This window comes from Panulirus ornatus, chromosome 30 (assembly GCF_036320965.1).
Source record: "Panulirus ornatus isolate Po-2019 chromosome 30, ASM3632096v1, whole genome shotgun sequence".
NCBI lineage: Eukaryota > Metazoa > Arthropoda > Malacostraca > Decapoda > Palinuridae > Panulirus > Panulirus ornatus.
This window is the reverse complement of record NC_092253.1, coordinates 10,195,001-10,215,000: the sequence shown is the minus strand read 5'-3', so window position 1 is coordinate 10,215,000 and position 20,000 is coordinate 10,195,001. Positions and strand designations below refer to the sequence as shown.

Here is a 20,000-nt window from a genome sequence, read left to right as displayed (position 1 = left end):
CTGTCTGTCTGTCTGTCTGTCTGTCTGTTTGTGTGCCTGTGTGTGTGTGTGTGTGTGTGTGTCTGTTTGTGTGCCTGTGTGTGTGTGTGTGTGTGTGTGTGTGTGTGTGTGTGTGGTCGTGTGTTGGGGTGTAGAGCAAACGACCCGACGACCAAACTACCTCGCCTACGACCCCCAGTACACGTCAAGGGTGAGGGGTCGTCCTCGAGTCGTGAGGGCATGGAGGGAGAGAGAGAGAGAGAGAGAGAGAGAGAGAGAGAGAGAGAGAGAGAGAGATCTTTAAATTGCTGAAGGAAGATATCTTTCTCAGGTTAGATATCTAGAGATAGGAAACTCTCTCTCTCTCTCTCTCTCTCTCTCTCTCTCTCTCTCTCTCTCTCTCTCTCTCTCTCTCTCTCTCTCTCTCTCTCTCTCTCTCTATCTATCTATCTATCTATCTATCTATCTATCTATGTATCCCTGTTTTCTCTTCATGTATTGGTGAGCGATCTTTGCATGGACACATAATGATTTTTTCTTATGTATGTATCAGAGAATTATTCTCTGTGTATGTACGATTCCTTGCTGTGTTCCTTTTTTCATAAGTATGTATCACCCAACCTCCCCTACATGTATCACACAACCTCCCCTACATGTATCACCCAACCTCCCCTACATGTATCACACAACCTCCCCTACATGTATCACACAACCTCCCCTACATGTATCACACAACCTCCCCTACATGTATCACCCAACCTCCCCTACATGTATCACACAACTTCCCCTACATGTATCACACAACCTCCCCTACATGTATCACACAACCTCCCCTACATGTATCACACAACCTCCCCTACATGTATCACACAACTTCCCCTACATGTATCACACAACCTCCTATACATGTATCACACAACCTCCCCTACATGTATCACACAACCTTCCCTACATGTATCACATATCCTCCCCTACATGTATCACACAACCTTCCCTACATGTATCACATATCCTCCCCTACATGTATCACACAACCTTCCCTACATGTATCACATATCCTCCCCTACATGTATCACACAACCTCCCTTACATGTATCACATATCCTCCCCTACATGTATCACACAAGCTCTCCTACATGTATCACATATCCTCCCCTACATGTATCACGCAACTTCCCCTATATGTATCACACAACTTTACCTAAATGTATCACACAACCTCCCCTACATGTATCACACAACCTCCCCTACATGTATCACACAACCTCCCCTACATGTATCACACAACCTCCCCTACATGTATCACACAACCTCCCCTACATGTATCACACAACCTTCCCTACGTGTATCCATAATTTCCTACATATGTATCACTGTGTACTCTCCTCCTATGTATCTTACATTTGTTTGATGTTAAGTATATAACACAAACACCTTTTACATCTCCACGTTTCGTTATACAACGATTCATTTACCTTCGTGAGAACGAACGAAGCCCTTGACCGTGTCCTGGTTTAGGACGTACCTAACCTGGTTGTTAACAAGGGGTTGTTGAATGGCCAAACACCATCCTTAGCTGTAATTGCTGTCCTCTTCCTAAAGCCTTTCTGACTCTGGTACGTTCGTGTAGCAGGTGTGTGTGTGTATGGTACAGTGTTGTCTGCTGTGGTTCGTTCGTGTAGCAGGTGTGTGTATGGTACAGTGTTGTCTGCTGTGGTTCGTTCGTGTAGCAGGTGTGTGTTATGGTACAGTGTTGTCTGCTGTGGTTCGTTCGTGTAGCAGGTGTGTGTGTGTATGGTACAGTGTTGTCTGCTGTGGTTCGTTCGTGTAGCAGGTGTGTGTATGGTACAGTGTTGTCTGCTGGGGTTCGTTCGTGTAGCAGGTGTGTGTATGGTACAGTGTTGTCTGCTGTGGTTCGTTCGTGTAGCAGGTGTGTGTATGGTACAGTGTTGTCTGCTGTGGTTCGTTCGTGTAGCAGGTGTATGTGTATGGTACAGTGTTGTCTGCTGTGGTTCGTTCGTTCTTCTTATTCTTGCTCTTCTTCTTCTTCTTCCTCTTCTTCTTCTTCTTCTTCTTCTTCTTCTTCTTCTTCTTCTTCTTCTTCTTCTTCTCTTCTTTATCTTCTTCTTTTTCCTCTTCTTCTTCTTCCCATTCCCCTTCTACTTTTTCCTCTTCTTCCTCCTCCTCTTCTTCTTTTCTTCTTTCTCCTCCTCCTCCTCCTCTTCTTCGTCTTCTTCTTCGTCTTCTTCTTCTTCTTCTTCCTCTTCTTCTTCTTCTTCTTCTTCTGAGACTGAGACTTTCAAGTGATGTGCTTAGATTTTTGAATCCCATCTTATTTACTCAAAGCCCAGACAAGCCACACACACACACACACACACACACACACACACACACACACACACACACACACACACACACACACACACACACACACACACACACGCTGCTGCTGTACCTCGGCCAATAAGCCGAGGGAAATGAAAGACTCGAACCAGGCCCTTCTCTGTTGACTTCGAGGATGAGAGTATTCTCAAGAGGGACGCAATGTTTGCTAGAGGGGAAGCGAGGGGAAAATGTGGGGAAACTGAAAAGACCTGAAGGGATCTCTGGGGACGTAAGAAGACCTAAGGGGAACTGAGGGGATCTGGAGGATCTGAGGGGAACTGAGGGATCTAGGATGATCTGAGGGGACCTGAAGGGATATGAGGGGACCTGGGATCTGAGGGGAACTGAGGGGACCTGAGGGGATCTAGGGGGATCTGAGGGGACCTAAAGGGATATGAGGGGACCTGAGGGGACCTGAGGGGATCTGAGGGGAACTGAAGGGACCCGGGGGAATCTGAGGGGACCTAAGGGACCCGAGGGGATCTGAGGGAAGCTAAGGGAAGCTGAGGGGATCTGAGGGGGACCTGAGGGGACCTAGGGATCTGAGGGGAACTGAGGGGACCCGAGGGAATCTGAGGGGACCTAAGAAGACCTGGGAGGATCTGAGGGTACCTGAGGGGACTCGGGGAATCTGAGAGGAACTGAGGGAACCTGAGGGGACCTGAGGGGACCTGGGGGGGTGTGAGGGGACGTGAGGGGTCCTCCAAAAGCTAATTATGTGACAAAGTCCATCATCCTCTTGTGTTTTGTTTGTGTAGGTCATTATGCCACACCAGGGGTGGGGTAAAGGTGGGCTGGGTACATGTGGATTGTCCGTGGGTGTAGGTGGATGGCAGTGGTGGAGGTGTGGTCAGTGGGTCGTTGTGGTGTGTGGAGGGGTGGGAAGGTGTGGTAGATGGGTGGTAGTGGCGTCTGGTGTGGTAGATATAAAGAGAGCGAAGTATACAGCTGTGTCCCCACCACCTCCACCACCTTCCCCTGCCACACCACCTCCTCCACTCTCCCCTACCACACCACCACCTCCACCCTCCCCTGCCACACCACCTCCAACACCCTCCCCTACCATACCACCTCCACCACCCTCCCCTGCCACACCACCTCCACCCTCCCCTACCACACCACCTCCACCCTCCCCTACCACACCACCTCCACCCTCCCCTACCACACCACCTCCACCCTCCCCTACCACACCACCTCCACCCTCCCCTACCACACCATCTCCACCCTCCCCTACCACACCACCTCCACCCTCCCCTACCACACCACCTCCACCCTCCCCTACCACACCACCTCCACCCTCCCCTACCATACCACCTCCAACACCCTCCCCTACCCAACACCTCCACCCTCCCCTACCACACCACCTCCACCCTCCCCTACCACACCACCTCCACCTTCTCCTACCACACCACCTCCAACACCCTCCCCTACCACACCACCTCCACCCCACCACCACCTCCACCCTCCCCTACCACACCACCTCCATCCTACCCCACCACACCACCTCAACCCTCCCCTACCACACCACCACCTCCACCCTCCCCTACCACACCACCTCCACCCCACCACCACCTCCACCCCACCACCACCTCCACCCTCCCCTACATGTATCACACAACCTCCCCTACATGTATCACATATCCTCCCCTACATGTATCACACAACTTTACCTAAATGTATCACACAACTTTACCTAAATGTATCACACAACTTCCCCTACATGTATCACACAACCTCCCCTACATGTATCACACAACCTTCCCTACATGTATCACACAACTTCCCCTACATGTATCACACAACCTCCCCTACATGTATCACACAACCTCCCCTACATGTATCACACAACCTCCCCTACATGTATCACACAACCTCCCCTACATGTATCACACAACTTTACCTAAATGTATCACACAACTTCCCCTACATGTATCACACAACTTTACCTAAATGTATCACACAACTTTACCTAAATGTATCACACAACCTCCCCTACATGTATCACCCAACCTCCCCTACATGTAATCACACAACCTCCCCTACATGTAATCACACAACCTCCCCTACATGTAATCACACAACCTCCCCTACATGTATCACATATCCTCCCCTACATGTATCACACAACTTTACCTAAATGTATCACACAACTTTACCTAAATGTATCACACAACCTCCCCTACATGTATCACACAACCTCCCCTACATGTATCACACAACTTTACCTAAATGTATCACACAACTTTACCTAAATGTATCACACAACTTTACCTAAATGTATCACACAACCTCCCCTACATGTATCACACAACCTCCCCTACATGTATCACACAACCTCCCCTACATGTATCACACAACTTCCCCTACATGTATCACACAACCTTCCCTACATGTATCACACAACTTTACCTAAATGTATCACACAACTTTACCTAAATGTATCACACAACTTTACCTAAATGTATCACACAACCTCCCCTACATGTATCACACAACTTTACCTAAATGTATCACACAACTTTACCTAAATGTATCACACAACTTTACCTAAATGTATCACACAACCTCCCCTACATGTATCACACAACTTTACCTAAATGTATCACACAACTTTACCTAAATGTATCACACAACTTTACCTAAATGTATCACACAACTTTACCTAAATGTATCACACAACTTTACCTAAATGTATCACACAACCTTCCCTACATGTATCACATATCCTCCCCTACATGTATCACATATCCTCCCCTACATGTATCACACAACTTTACCTAAATGTATCACACAACCTTCCCTACATGTATCACATATCCTCCCCTACATGTAATCACACAACCTCCCCTACATGTATCACATATCCTCCCCTACATGTAATCACACAACCTCCCCTACATGTATCACACAACTTTACCTAAATGTATCACACAACTTCCCCTACATGTATCACATATCCTCCCCTACATGTATCACATATCCTCCCCTACATGTATCACATATCCTCCCCTACATGTATCACATATCCTCCCCTACATGTAATCACACAACCTCCCCTACATGTATCACATATCCTCCCCTACATGTATCACACAACCTCCCCTACATGTATCACACAACCTTCCCTACATGTATCACATATCCTCCCCTACATGTATCACACAACTTCCCCTACATGTATCACACAACTTTACCTAAATGTATCACACAACTTTACCTAAATGTATCACACAACTTTACCTAAATGTATCACACAACTTTACCTAAATGTATCACACAACTTTACCTAAATGTATCACACAACTTTACCTAAATGTATCACACAACTTTACCTAAATGTATCACACAACTTTACCTAAATGTATCACACAACTTTACCTAAATGTATCACACAACTTTACCTAAATGTATCACACAACTTTACCTAAATGTATCACACAACTTTACCTAAATGTATCACACAACCTCCCCTACATGTATCACACAACTTTACCTAAATGTATCACACAACTTCCCCTACATGTATCACACAACTTTACCTAAATGTATCACACAACCTCCCCTACATGTATCACACAACTTTACCTAAATGTATCACACAACCTCCCCTACATGTATCACATATCCTCCCCTACATGTATCACACAACTTTACCTAAATGTATCACACAACCTCCCCTACATGTATCACACAACCTTCCCTACATGTATCACCCAACCTCCCCTACATGTATCACACAACTTTACCTAAATGTATCACACAACTTTACCTAAATGTATCACACAACTTCCCCTACATGTATCACACAACCTCCCCTACATGTAATCACACAACCTCCCCTACATGTATCACACAACCTCCCCTACATGTATCACACAACCTCCCCTACATGTATCACCCAACCTCCCCTACATGTATCACACAACTTCCCCTACATGTATCACATATCCTCCCCTACATGTAACACACAACCTCCCCTACATGTAACACACAACCTCCCCTACATGTATCACACAACTTTACCTAAATGTATCACACAACTTTACCTAAATGTATCACACAACTTTACCTAAATGTATCACACAACCTCCACCCTCCCCTACCACACCACCTCCACCCTCCCCTACCACACCACCTCCATCCTACCCCACCACACCACCTCAACCCTCCCCTACCATACCACCTCCACCTTCCCCTACCCCACCATGCTAACCTCCCACCCCACAACCTGGCCATCCAAACCCACTCGTCAGCTATACCAACCACACAGACATACAACCCTTCGCAATTGAAAGCTGAGAGAGTGAAACGAAAACACTGAAATGGTTTTCATGGCTACACAAATGGCGAGTTGGCAGGTGTAGCGCGCCTGCGACAGCAGCATTTCGCTCCTCACGGGCCTCTGGCATCTCAGGCACGGAACGGATCAAAGAGAGAAACGAGTGGAACGTTCAGTGTGTGTGTGTGTGTGTGTGTGTAGGAGTTCCATCAGTGTTTTAAACTGGTGATGAAAGACATCTCAGTGTCCAAATGTAATTGTCATAGTAAACACACTGGAGTGGGTAATTTCTCCTTGGCTCCATATTTCATTTGATGAATACAGTAAATAATTGTACAGATGTTCCTGTAAATAAAAAGGAAGGGGGAGATGATGAAGACTACATGGCTCACTCGTGTGTTCGGAGTGGCAGAGAATGTTGCACAGTTTACATAGACGTTGTATATAGACGTCTGAGTCAACCAGCAGATATCAACACTGCTTAAGAAAATCAAGTCAGTGACCCAGTTCTTGCAACGTAATATAACAATCAGAAGACAATATAACAATATAACAATATAGCAATATAACAATCAGAAGACAATAAAACAATATAACAATATAATAATATAACAATATAACAATCAGAAGACGATATAACAATATAACAATATAACAATAAGAGGACCTTATCAGAAATGCCAAGAGAGAAGAAGTGTGTACTGCAAGATAGAGCAAAGGAGATCCTAAAAGATTTCGTTCACATATTAATGATTATTACATGACAGCTAGAGACTGAGTGTGAACGAATGGGGCCTTTGTTGTCCTTTCCTAGCGTTACCTCGCGCGCGTGCGAGGGGAGGGGGTTGTTATTCCATGTGTAGCGAGGTGGCGACGGGAATGAATTATGTACATGTGTATATATGTATATGTCTGTGTGTGTATATATATGTGTACATTGAGATGTATAGGTATGTATATTTGCGTGTGGGGACGTGTATGTATATAGATGTGTATGTGGGTGGGTTGGGCCATTTCTTTCGTCTGTTTCCTTGCGCTACCTCGCTAACGCGGGAGACAGCGACCAAGCAAAATGAATAAATCAATGATAATAAACATACAAGAAGTAGAATAAGAAAACAACATTCAAAGATTCTCACACAGTGACAAATAGTACTCCAACATACCAAAATTCTTCGCCACACTTAGAGAAGTGCTAACACACATAGAGAAGCTGAATGATGATAAAAAAAGGCCAAATAAAAAGGCCAAGACTTGATCGTTTCTATCCACGAGTTATTCAAAACGTTAAACACGAGATATTGTCGCGCCGTTAACCAAGAGTTTCACTAGCTCGCTCCAGAATGGAATAGATCCACAGGACTGGAGGTCTGGCAGACTGGATTGCCATGGATTATATGAAGGGAAGCCGCGAATTACCTGCTAATTACCATCCTATTAGCCTCACATCAATTAAACTTCGAGAGTAAATTATTGGATATATAATCGTAGCCTGTGTGGCACAAACACAACTAGATCATTAATACACACTACGGTTTAAGAAGACGCCTACATCCTGCCTTACAACCCTCCTGCAATTTGGTCTTACATTATTCCATACTCACCACAAGACAACAAGCAATAGACACAATATTTCTGCACTTCCAAAAAGCATTGGACGAAGTCTTACCACGTTAGAATGGACTATCATTTACGATGGAGGCTAGACAGACCACGGACCTTGGATCTCTCTCTCTCTCTCTCTCTCTCTCTCTCTCTCTCTCTCTCTCTCTCTCTCTCTCTCTCTCTCTCTCTCTCTCTCTCTCTCAGGGATGTATCAGCAGGGGGGGTGTATGACACCAGTTATGTTTGAGTCTGATCAACTTAAAAAAGTCATTTCTCAAACATTACTCTCCCCCTTTTTTTTTTTCTTCAACATATAATTGCCATGTCGAGTAGAAAGGGCTGCTCAAAATCTTTCAGAGTTACGAAGTAGTTAATACATTGCTCAGTTTGACACACACACACACACACACACACACACACACACACAGACCTTGACCTGGTCAAAGCCCAGGTCGGGTCTTACCTGGTGTACGTGCTTGAAGTACTCCTTCTCTGCCTCCTTAACTGGATCTTTGCCTGGATGTGTAGCCTCCTGTCCGTCTCCTCCTCCTGCTCCTCCACCTCCTCCACCTCCTCCTCGACTTGCTCCTCCTTTGACGCGTTCCCTCAGTCGCTGTTCCTTGTGCCTGGCCTCCAAGACGCGTTCGCGTCGCGTCTCTCGCTCCAGGATCTGGAACAGAACGCGACCCTTTCGCGTCCACCAATCAGACGCCTTGGTTCGTGGGTGATTAGTTCGTCTCTCTTTCTCTCTCTCGTTACCGACCACCAGTGTCTCAGTACACACACTCTACTACCACCACACACTCAGCACCACCACCACACACACTCATACCACCGCCACACACACGCCACCACCACCACTACCACCACACCCACACCACCACCACACACACTCACTCACTACCCCCACACACACTCACTACCACCTCACACGCTCACCACCACCACCACACACTCATCATCACCACACACACACACACACACTCATCATCACCACACACACCACCACCACCACACACACACACACACACCACCACACACACACACACCAGCACCGCCACACACACACACACACACCATCACCACCACCACCACACACCACACACACACACACATCACCACACACCATCACCACACACACATCACCACACACACACATCACCACACACACACATCACCACCACACACACCACCACACACCACCAGCACCACACACACACACACACCACCACCACACACACTCACCAGCACCACACACACACACACATCACCACCACACACACTCACCAGCACCACACACACTCACACATCACCACCACACACACTCACCAGCACCACACACACACACACATCACCACCACACACACTCACCAGCACCACACACACACACACACCACCACCACACACACTCACCATCACCACACACACACACACACACCACCACCACACACACACACACCACCACACACACACACACATCACCACCACACACATCACCACCACACACCATCATCACCACCACACACCACGACGTACTCACAGCGGTAAAGGCTGCCTTCTCGTGCTTGTCTGAGGGTTGGACGAGGCGTGGCGGTACGTGCAGGAGCGAGATGGTCCCCAGCTGCGACCCCGCCGCTAGCAGACGACCTCCCTCGTGCACCCCGAGCGTCTCCAGCCCTTCGTCCACCACCTGACGGAGGGAGGAGGTCAGGGAGTGGAGAGTTCAGGCAGTGGATCAGGGAGTGGTCCACCACCTGACGGAGGGAGGAGGTCAGGGAGTGGAGAGCTCAGGCAGTGGATCAGGGAGTGGTCAACCACCTGACGGAGGGAGGAGGTCAGGGAGTGGAGTGCACAGGCAGTGGATCAGGGAGTGGTCAACCTCCTGACGGAGGGAGGAGGTCAGGGAGTGGAGAGCTCAGGCAGTGGATCAGGGAGTGGTCCACCACCTGACGGAGGGAGGAGGTCAGGGAGTGGAGAGCTCAGGCAGTGGATCAGGGAGTGGTCCACCACCTGACGGAGGGAGGAGGTCAGGGAGTGGAGAGCTCAGGCAGTGGATCAGGGAGTGGTCCACCACCTGACGGAGGGAGGAGGTCAGGGAGTGGAGAGCACAGGCAGTGGATCAGGGAGTGGTAAACCTCAGTCAGTGGTGGAGGAAGTGGTCCACCACCTGACGAAGTGGAGTAGACCAGGGGGGAGGGGGTCGGTAAGTGGAAGAGGAGATCAGAGGGGAGAGGGAAGACGTAAGGTGGAAGAGAAGGACGGTATCAACAGAGGTGGGTGGACTGTCATGTGGAAGAGGAGGAGGAGATGGTAAAAATCATCATCATCATCATTATCATTATTATCATCATCATTATTATCATTATCATTATCATTATCATCATCATCATTAATTGACGAAAGGGAAATGACCTCAAAGTGATAATATGTTTTGTTGATTCACTGATAAGATAACAACACGAGATGTTATCTGCTGAGTTTATCATGTACCGTGTGTGTGTGTCTGTGTACCTGTGTGATTCACTGATAAGATAACAACATGAGATGTTATCTGCTGAGTTTATCATGTACCGTGTGTGTGTGTGTGTGTGTCTGTGTACCTGTGTGGTTCACTGATAAGATAACAACATGAGATGTTATCTGCTGAGTTTATCATGTACCGTGTGTGTGTGTCTGTGTACCTGTGTGATTCACTGATAAGATAACACCACGAGATGTTATCTGCTGAGTTTATCATGTACCGTGTGTGTGTGTGTCTGTGTACCTGTGTGGTTCACTGATAAGATAACAACATGAGATGTTATCTGCTGAGTTTATCATGTACCGTGTGTGTGTGTGTCTGTGTACCTGTGTGGTTCACTGATAAGATAACAACATGAGATGTTATCTGCTTTGTTTATCATGTACGGTGTGTGTGTGTGTCTGTGTACCTGTGTGGTTCACTGATAAGATAACACTACGAGATGTTATCTGCTGAGTTTATCATGTACCGTGTGTGTGTGTCTGTGTACCTGTGTGGTTCACTGATAAGATAACAACACTAGAGATGTTATCTGCTGAGTTTATTATGTACCGTGTGTGTGTGTGTCTGTGTACCTGTGTGGTTCACTGATAAGATAACAACACGAGATGTTATCTGCTGAGTTTATCATGTACCGTGTGTGTGTGTGTGTGTCTGTGTACCTGTGTGATTCACTGATAAGATAACAACACGAGATGTTATCTGCTGAGTTTATCATGTACCGTGTGTGTGTGTGTGTCTGTGTACCTGTGTGGTTCACTGATAAGATAACAACACGAGATGTTATCTGCTGAGTTTATCATGTACCTGTGTGTGTGTCTGTGTACCTGTGTGGTTCACTGATAAGATAACAACACTAGAGATGTTATCTGCTGAGTTTATCATGTACCGTGTGTGTGTGTGTCTGTGTACCTGTGTGGTTCACTGATAAGATAACAACACGAGATGTTATCTGCTTTGTTTATCATGTACCGTGTGTGTGTGTGTGTGTGTGTGTGTACCTGTGTGGTTCACTGATAAGATAACACTACGAGATGTTATCTGCTGAGTTTATCATGTACCTGTGTGTGTGTGTGTCTGTGTACCTGTGTGGTTCACTGATAAGATAACAACACGAGATGTTATCTGCTGGGATTACCATGTACCGTGTGTGTGTGTGTGTCTGTGTACCTGTGTGGTTCACTGATAAGATAACAACACGAGATGTTATCTGCTTTGTTTATCATGTACCGTGTGTGTGTGTGTGTGTGTGTGTGTGTACCTGTGTGGTTCACTGATAAGATAACACTACGAGATGTTATCTGCTGAGTTTATCATGTACCTGTGTGTGTGTGTGTCTGTGTACCTGTGTGGTTCACTGATAAGATAACAACACTAGAGATGTTATCTGCTGAGTTTATCATGTACCGTGTGTGTGTGTCTGTGTACCTGTGTGTGTGTGTGTGTGTCTGTGTACCTGTGTGTGTGTGTGTGTCTGTGTACCTGTGTGTGTGAGTGACCAGACCATGACATGGTGTGGTTTTGGAGCTGGTGTGATGACTCGATATACACATGTGGCGTATGGGACTCGCCGAGTTCAAATCACACCCTTTTGAACACGACGGTACGATGGGTTGAACACGACGGTACGATGGGTTGAACACGACGGTACGATGGGTTGAACACGACGGTACGATGGGTTGAACACGACGGTACGATGGGTTGAACACGACGATACGAGGGTTGAACACGACGGTACGAGAGTTGAGCACGACGGTACGACCCTTGAGCACCACGACGGTACAACCTTCGAGCACGACGGTACGACCCTTGAGCACGACGGAACGACCCTTTGAGCACGACGGCACGACCCCTGGGCACGACGGTACGACCCTTGAGCACGACGGCACAATCCTTGAGCACGACGATTACAACCTTCGAGCACGACGATACAACCCTTGAGCACGACGGTACGATCCTTGAGCACCATGACGGTCCGACCATCGAGCACGACGGTCCGACCCTTGAGCACGACGGTACGATCCTTGAGCACCACGACGACGGTCCGACCCTACGTTATTAAATGGCCTGCCCTTTGACCTGACGCTTTTCATCTCCTCACGTACGATAAAACCAAAACCAAAATCGAACGCAACCTCTTGATCGGGACTGCGATTTGCGTTGCGAGGTGTCCACGTCGATCAACACTGACGCTCCTCCACACGATATTGCACGGAGATCAAGGGGAAAAACGGAGGTCAGGGGGGAAAAAAACAAAAAAGGATACATCGGAGAGGAAACTGACGTCCTCCACACGATAATGCGCGGAGATCAAGGGGAAAAACGGAGGTCAGGGGGGAAAAAAACAAAAAAAGGATACATCGAAGTGGAAGGATGAAGACTAGCGGATGGCGCCATAAAGAGGAGGAGTATGATCGAGTTCAATTCTCCTTCGTCGAAGAAAGAAAAGAGAGAAGGGAAAGAAGAAGTATCCAATCGTCTTAGTCATGGGATTGTATGAAGGATCTGATTCTCTGTGTCATGGCGAAGAAGCGGAGGCTTCCAGTCCCTATTGTGCCCCGCCTTCCCTCCCCCCTCTCGAGCGTAAATATTGCGTCGTTATTCTTTCTTATCTTTTGCGTGACGCAGTCTGGTTCTCCTCCGTTTTCTCCGTAAAGAGACGCAGATTATTCCCCCCTCCCCTCCCCCCTCCCTCCCCTTCCCTCCCCTTCCCTCCCTCACCTCTCGAGCGTAAATATTGCGTCGTTATTCTTTCTTATCTTTTGCGTGACGCAGTCTGGTTCTCCTCTGTTTTCTCCGGAAAGAGACGCAACACTGGCCTGTGACACAACACTGGCCTTTGACGCAACACTGGCCTGTGACGCAATACTGACCCATGACGCAACACTGGTCTTTGACGCAACACTAACCCTAGACGCAACCCTGGCCTTTGACGTAATACTGACCCATGACGCAACACTGATCTTTCACACAACACTAACCCTAGACGCAACACTAGTCTTTGACGCAATATACTAAACCGTGACGCAACATTGGCCTTTGACGCAACACTGGTCTATGACGCAATACACTTACCCGTGACGCAATACACTGACCTGGCAGGTTGAAGCTGGCTTCGTCCAGGAGGTGAGGAAGTCCCAGGCGTCCAGCGCTCCGTCCAGACGCACTGTGAACAGCACTGACGAACGAGACGAACTCCAGCAACCCCCCCGTATCTGGGGGTGGGAGAGAGAAAGAAAGCAGGAGGTTAAGCATGGCCAACCCCTTATATCTGGGGGGATGGGGGGTGAAGAGGATCTAAGGGGTTAATACCGCCCCAGAGCCCACGCCAGCACCCGCTGAATATCTCAGGGGTGATTGGTGAAGGAGGTTAAGCATGGCCAACCCCTTATATCTGGGGGGGTGGAGAAGATCTAAGGGCTTATACTGCCCCAGAGCCCACGCCAGCACCCACTGAATATCTCAGGGGTGATTGGTGAAGGAGGTTAAGCATGGCCAACCCCTTATATCTGGGGGGGTGGAGAAGATCTAAGGGGTTAATACCGACCCAGAGCCCACGCCAGCACCCACTGAATATCTCAGGGGTGATTGGTGAAGGAGGTCAAGCATGGCCAACCCCTTATATCTGGGGGGTGTCTGAAGAGGATCTAAGGGGTTAATACCGCCCCAGAGCCCACGCCAGCACCCACTGAATATCTCAGGGGTGATTGGTGAAGGAGGTTAAGCATGGCCAACCCCTTATATCTGGGGGGGTCTGAAGAAGATCTAAGGGTTTATACTGCCCCAGAGCCCACCCAGCACCCACTGAATATCTCAGGGGTGATTGGTGAAGGAGGTTAAGCATGGCCAACCCCTTATATCTGAGGGGTGAAGAGGATCTAAGGGGTTAATACCGCCCCAGAGCCCACGCCAGCACCCACTGAATATCTCAGGGGTGATTGGTGAAGGAGGTTAAGCATGGCCAACCCCTTATATCTGGGGGGGTCTGAAGAAGATCTAAGGGTTTATACTGCCCCAGAGCCCACGCCAGCACCCGCTGAATATCTCAGGGGTGATTGGTGAAGGAGGTTAAGCATGGCCAACCCCTTATATCTGGGGGGGGGGTGAAGAAGATCTAAGGGGTTAATACCGCCCCAGAGCCCACGCCAGCACCCACTGAATATCTCAGGGGTGATTGGTGAAGGTGGAGGTCAGTTCGATCTGGGGGTGATGTCTCTGGGGGTGATGTCTCTGGGGGAGCTACGAAGGGCTCGGGATTTTGCGTTATCTGGGGTTAAATTATCAGTGACCTGGTATACCAGTGTGTTAGTGATTGCTTTACCTTGATCTAAGTAAACTGGATAGGTTTTTGACGAGGTTTACCATTGGTTTACTTCTTTTTGGGTTTACCTGAGACTTTACCTGCAGTTGACGTTTCTTACAGTGGCGTTGGTTTACCTTGAAGGGTTTCCCTATTACCTCCTAGGCCTGTCTGTGGTCTTACCTCCTGGGTTTACCTCTAATCTATCCTCCTAAGTCTACCTGTAGCTTACTCTTCTAAGTTTACCACTGGTATACCCTCCTGAGTTTACCTCTGGTTAACCCCAAGGGCTTATCTCTACTTTATCGAACTAAGTTTGCTTCTGGTCCACCCACACTTGTGGTTTACTCACCTGAGTTTTCATCTGATTCACCCACCTGAATTTACCTCTGGTTTACCCACCTGAGTTTACCTCTGGTCTACCCACCTGAGTTTACCTCTGGTTTACCCACCTGAATTTACCTCTGGTTTACCTGAGTTTACCTCTGGTTCACCGACCTGAGTTTACCTCTGGTTTACCTGAGTTTACCTCTGGTTTACCTGAGTTTACCTCTGGTTTACCCACCTGAATTTACCTCTGGTTTACCCGCCTGAGTTTACCTCTAGTTTACCTGAGTTTACCTCTAGTTTACCTGAGTTTACCTCTGGTTTACCCACCTGAGTTTACCTCTGGTTTACCTACCTGAGTTTACCTCTAGTTTACCCCACGTGGGTTTACCTGTGAGGGGGATGGCTTGGTCCAGAGGACGGGCGATTCCTTGAAGTCCTCCGCCCACAGTTTGATGGTCCAGTCTCCTAGCGTCATGAAGTTCTTCAGGAAAAACGGGTTACGCTGGATGGCGTAGATGGGCGCAAAGTGGGCGTTGTAAATCATGCCTGGGGGGGGAGGTGGAGTGGGCGTGGGCGTTTGTGTTTGTGGAGACGAGACAAATTATTGATAGACAATGATTAGATAGACACTAACAGGCTTAAAAGAGAAAAAGCAGAGAGTTACACACGTCAGATACTAAACTGAAACACAGAAAGATACAGAGAAACGAACACAAAATAATTGTTCAAGTGGCATAGTTAAGTAAACGTATATGCATTCATACATCTCTATAGGCATATTGCTATATCCATATATCCTTCCAATCTTCATGTATCTTCCTCTATACTTCCTTCATCATCAACACGTAAACAAACAAGCACAAAATAATTTTTCAAGTGGCATAGTTAAGTAAACGTATATGCATTCATACATCTCTATAGGCATATTGCTATATCCATATATCCTTCCAATCTTCGTGTATCTTCCTCTATACTTCCTTTATCATCACCACGTAAACATACGTTTTCGTCCTATTGTGGCCCAGAGCTCCTCTCGATGAGGAGAGAGAGAGAGAGAGAGAGAGAGAGAGAGAGAGAGAGAGAGAGAGAGAGAGAGAGAGAGAGGGGGGGGGAACCTAAAACCACCCCCCCCCCCAAACTACGTCAGCAGTTTTCATCCTCTTTGGGAAAATAGATTTGATGGGCGAAGGGTTAGGGAAGCTCCATAGAATTTGAAGTATATCCAGTTAGATTTAGAAGGGAAGGTGTGTATCTTTCTAAATTTTCTTGTATGACTGTAGTGTGTGTGTGTGTGTGTGTGTGTTTGAGTGTGTGGGTGGGTGGGTAGGTGTGTGTGTGTGTGGGTGGGTTGGTGGGTGGGTGGGTGGGTGTTTGTGGGTGGGTGGGTGGGTGTTGGTATGTGTGTGTGTGTGTGTGTGTGTGTGTGTGTGAGTGTGTGTGTGTGTGTGTGTGTGTGTGTGGGTGTGTGTGGGTGGGTGGGTGTGTGTGTGTGAGTGTGTGTGTGTGTGTGGGGGGGTGTGTGGGTGTGTGTGGGTGTGTGTGGGTGGGTGGGTAGGTGAGTGGGTGGGTGTTTGTGGGTGGGTGGGTGGGTGGGTGTTGGTATGTGTGTGTGTGTGTGTGGGGTGTGTGTGTGTGTGTGTGTGTGTGTGTGTGTGTGTGTGTGTGTGTGGGTGTGTGTGTGTGTGTGTGTGTGTGTGTGTGTTGATAAAAATTCCTGCGTTAAATGCACCAGCGATGTTGAGACTCGTTAACCTTAATTACCAGTTCCTCGTTAATCTTAACTACTGTTAGTGGTTGATCTTAACTCTCATTCCTCATTAATGCCCAACCATCCACTCATACATACACATATGTACATACACGCTCATACATATACACACATATACATATATATTGGAAAGGATCACAATTTTTGCGCGTGATCAAGATATTCCTATAAGGCCACGGGGAAAATGAAACACGAAAAGTTCCCAAGTGCACTTTCGTGTAATAATCACATCATCAGGGGAGACACAAGAGAGGAATATAACAGTCAGTTGATATACATCGAAGAGACGAAGCTAGGACGCCATTTGGTAAACATGTGATTGTCCAAAACATACAACGAGCGTTCATAAACTTGTGATTATTACACGAAAGTGCGCTTGGGAACTTTTCGTGTTTCATTTTCCCCGTGGACTCATAGGAATATCTTGATCACGCGCAAAATTGTGATCCTTTCCAATATATATATATATATATACTTTCACACACACACACACACACACACACACACACACACACACACACACACACACACACACACTCACTCAGGATCCTCTGGCAATTTCAGCGGCAGTGTTGCCAGCAAACATGTTAACCTGTTAACGAGATGTTTTCCCTTGCCATTGGCTAAGATTAAAGCGTTGTAATGCTCACTTGATACGCCAAGGGCATCTGGCGTACCCGGATAGCTCAAGTGTACTACAAATTACATTTACTGGTATGGCTGGGGTCCCTGAAGGGACAGTGTGTAAAAAAGTTGACCTGGGTACAAACGGAGTGGAAGGAAAGAATGTGAACAGATATCATGAAAGAATTAATGGTAGTAGTGGTAGTAGTAGTGGTAGCAGTAGTATTAGTAGTAGTAGTAGTAGTAGTAGTAGTAGTGGTAGTAGTAGTAGTATCTACCACCAGTGCTGTATCATCAAAAATAACAACTGATTCATTTCCTAGGCCCTCTCATCCTCAGCAGACTGCATACTCGCCCCTCTCTCCAAAGCTCTTACATTTACCTCCATAACCACCCCATCCATAAACGAATCAAACAACCTTCAATTGGAACCATTCACTCTCCTCTCTTCCTACTCGTACACATGCCTTACATCCTTGATAAAAACTTCTCACTGCTTCTAGCTGTTTACCTCCCACACCACATACTCTTAAAACCTTCCACAAGGCATCTCTATCAACCCTACCATATGGCGTCTCCAAATCCATATATGAATCCATGTTTCTCTATTTCTCACACAAATTCTTCAAAGCAAACACCTGATCCACACATCCTCTACCACTTCTGAAACCACACTGCTCTTCCCCAATCTGTTGCTCTGTACATGCCTTCACCCTCTCAATTTATACCCTCCCATACAGCTTACTAGGTACACTCAACACACCTATGCCTCTGTAGTTTGAACACTCACTTTTATCTCCCTTGTCTTAATACAGTGGCACTATACATGCACCCCGAAAATTCTCAAACACCTCACTATGATTCATGAATGTATAGAAATTCCAAACTAGCCAATCAACAACACAGTCACCCCCTTTCTTAAGAAATTCAGAGCTGTAATATCATCCACTCCCGCCGCCTTGCCACATTTCATCTTACGTAAGGCTTTCACCAGCTCTTCTCTCTTCACCAAACCACTCTCCCTGAATCTCTCACTTCCACATCGCCCCGAACCAAAACACCCTATGTCTGCCACTCTGTCATCAACCACATTCAACAATCCTTCAAAATACTCACGCCATCTCCTCCTCACTTCATCACTACCTGTTAACACTTATCTATTTGCCACCTTTAACGTTGTTGTCATTTGCTCTAATGTTTACACATGCTGTCAACCTTCTTCCAAAACATCTTTTAATTCTCCCTAAAGTTTACTGATACTCTATCATCCCGATTCTTACTCGCCCTCTTTTTTAACCCCTGCACCTTCTTCTTGACCTCCTGCCACCTTCTCATATACATCGATGCCCCCAGTCACTTGCACTCCTTTCCTATAAGTAATGCCCATATATTTCTCTCTTCTCTTTCACTAGCAACTTTACTTCTTCATCCCACCACTCACTACCCTTTCTAATCTGCCCACCTACCACTTTACGCATAATACATGCATCTTTTGCATATATATATATATATATATATATATATATATATATATATATATATATATATATATATATATATATATATATATATATATATATAACTAGCTAGCTAGTTAAATAGATAGATAGAATTACACAAAAGCTTTTCATATCATTCATTCCACTAATGACTCATTCACTCATCTCCTTCTTCACCCGAAACCATATAGATCATCTGAACCATATACACGAAAAAGAAAATAAACCAGATGGTTCAAGGTGCTTGCACCAGCTGTAACGACTGTCTCATATACTGACTTATTCTGTCTGGTGGACTTCGGGCTCGCCTGTTACAGGCAACCACCTGGCCTTGCTCTGTAGCCACCATGAGCTTGGTGGGCATAGTGGCCTCGTATTCCAGACAGGTGGCGCTGAGGGCGCGGCCCAGGTTCGGGGGCTCTTCTCGGAGCGGGTCCATCACCAAGCTATCTGTGGGCTGGCAAAGTTTACGAGTGTCCCACCACAAGACCTGAGGTTTGGGAGAGGGGGTGAAATAGAAAACGGGAACTATAAGGAATTGTAGATAAACACACACATAGGCAAATACAGATACACGGGAGGGGAAACTCAACAGTTATTAAGTTTAACCTGTATATGGCTGAGTACTTTATAGTCTACCGGAGGGAGTAGAATACTTTGATAGTCATTTGAATGACAAGCTTCATCTGGGGTACGAAGCTGGGCTATTC

General features: G+C 46.9%; 1 protein-coding gene across 3 annotated transcripts in view; it reads right to left on the bottom strand.

Moving 5' to 3' along the window:
* Nucleotides 1-20,000, bottom strand: part of LOC139758412 (dynein axonemal intermediate chain 2-like) — a 52,113-nt gene that overhangs the window by 5,893 nt on the left and 26,220 nt on the right. For all 3 annotated transcript variants that reach the window (XR_011714817.1, XR_011714818.1, XM_071679794.1), the window contains exons 8-12: nt 19,570-19,780; nt 15,788-15,945; nt 13,865-13,984; nt 9,789-9,938; nt 8,712-8,918 (exon numbers count right to left, since the gene is read on the bottom strand). Coding sequence is in view for 1 of the 3 variants with exons in the window: in XM_071679794.1 (XP_071535895.1) it covers nt 8,712-8,918; nt 9,789-9,938; nt 13,865-13,984; nt 15,788-15,945; nt 19,570-19,780 (846 nt within the window). In the remaining 2 variants the exon portion in view is untranslated. The remainder of the gene's footprint in view (nt 1-8,711; nt 8,919-9,788; nt 9,939-13,864; nt 13,985-15,787; nt 15,946-19,569; nt 19,781-20,000) is intronic.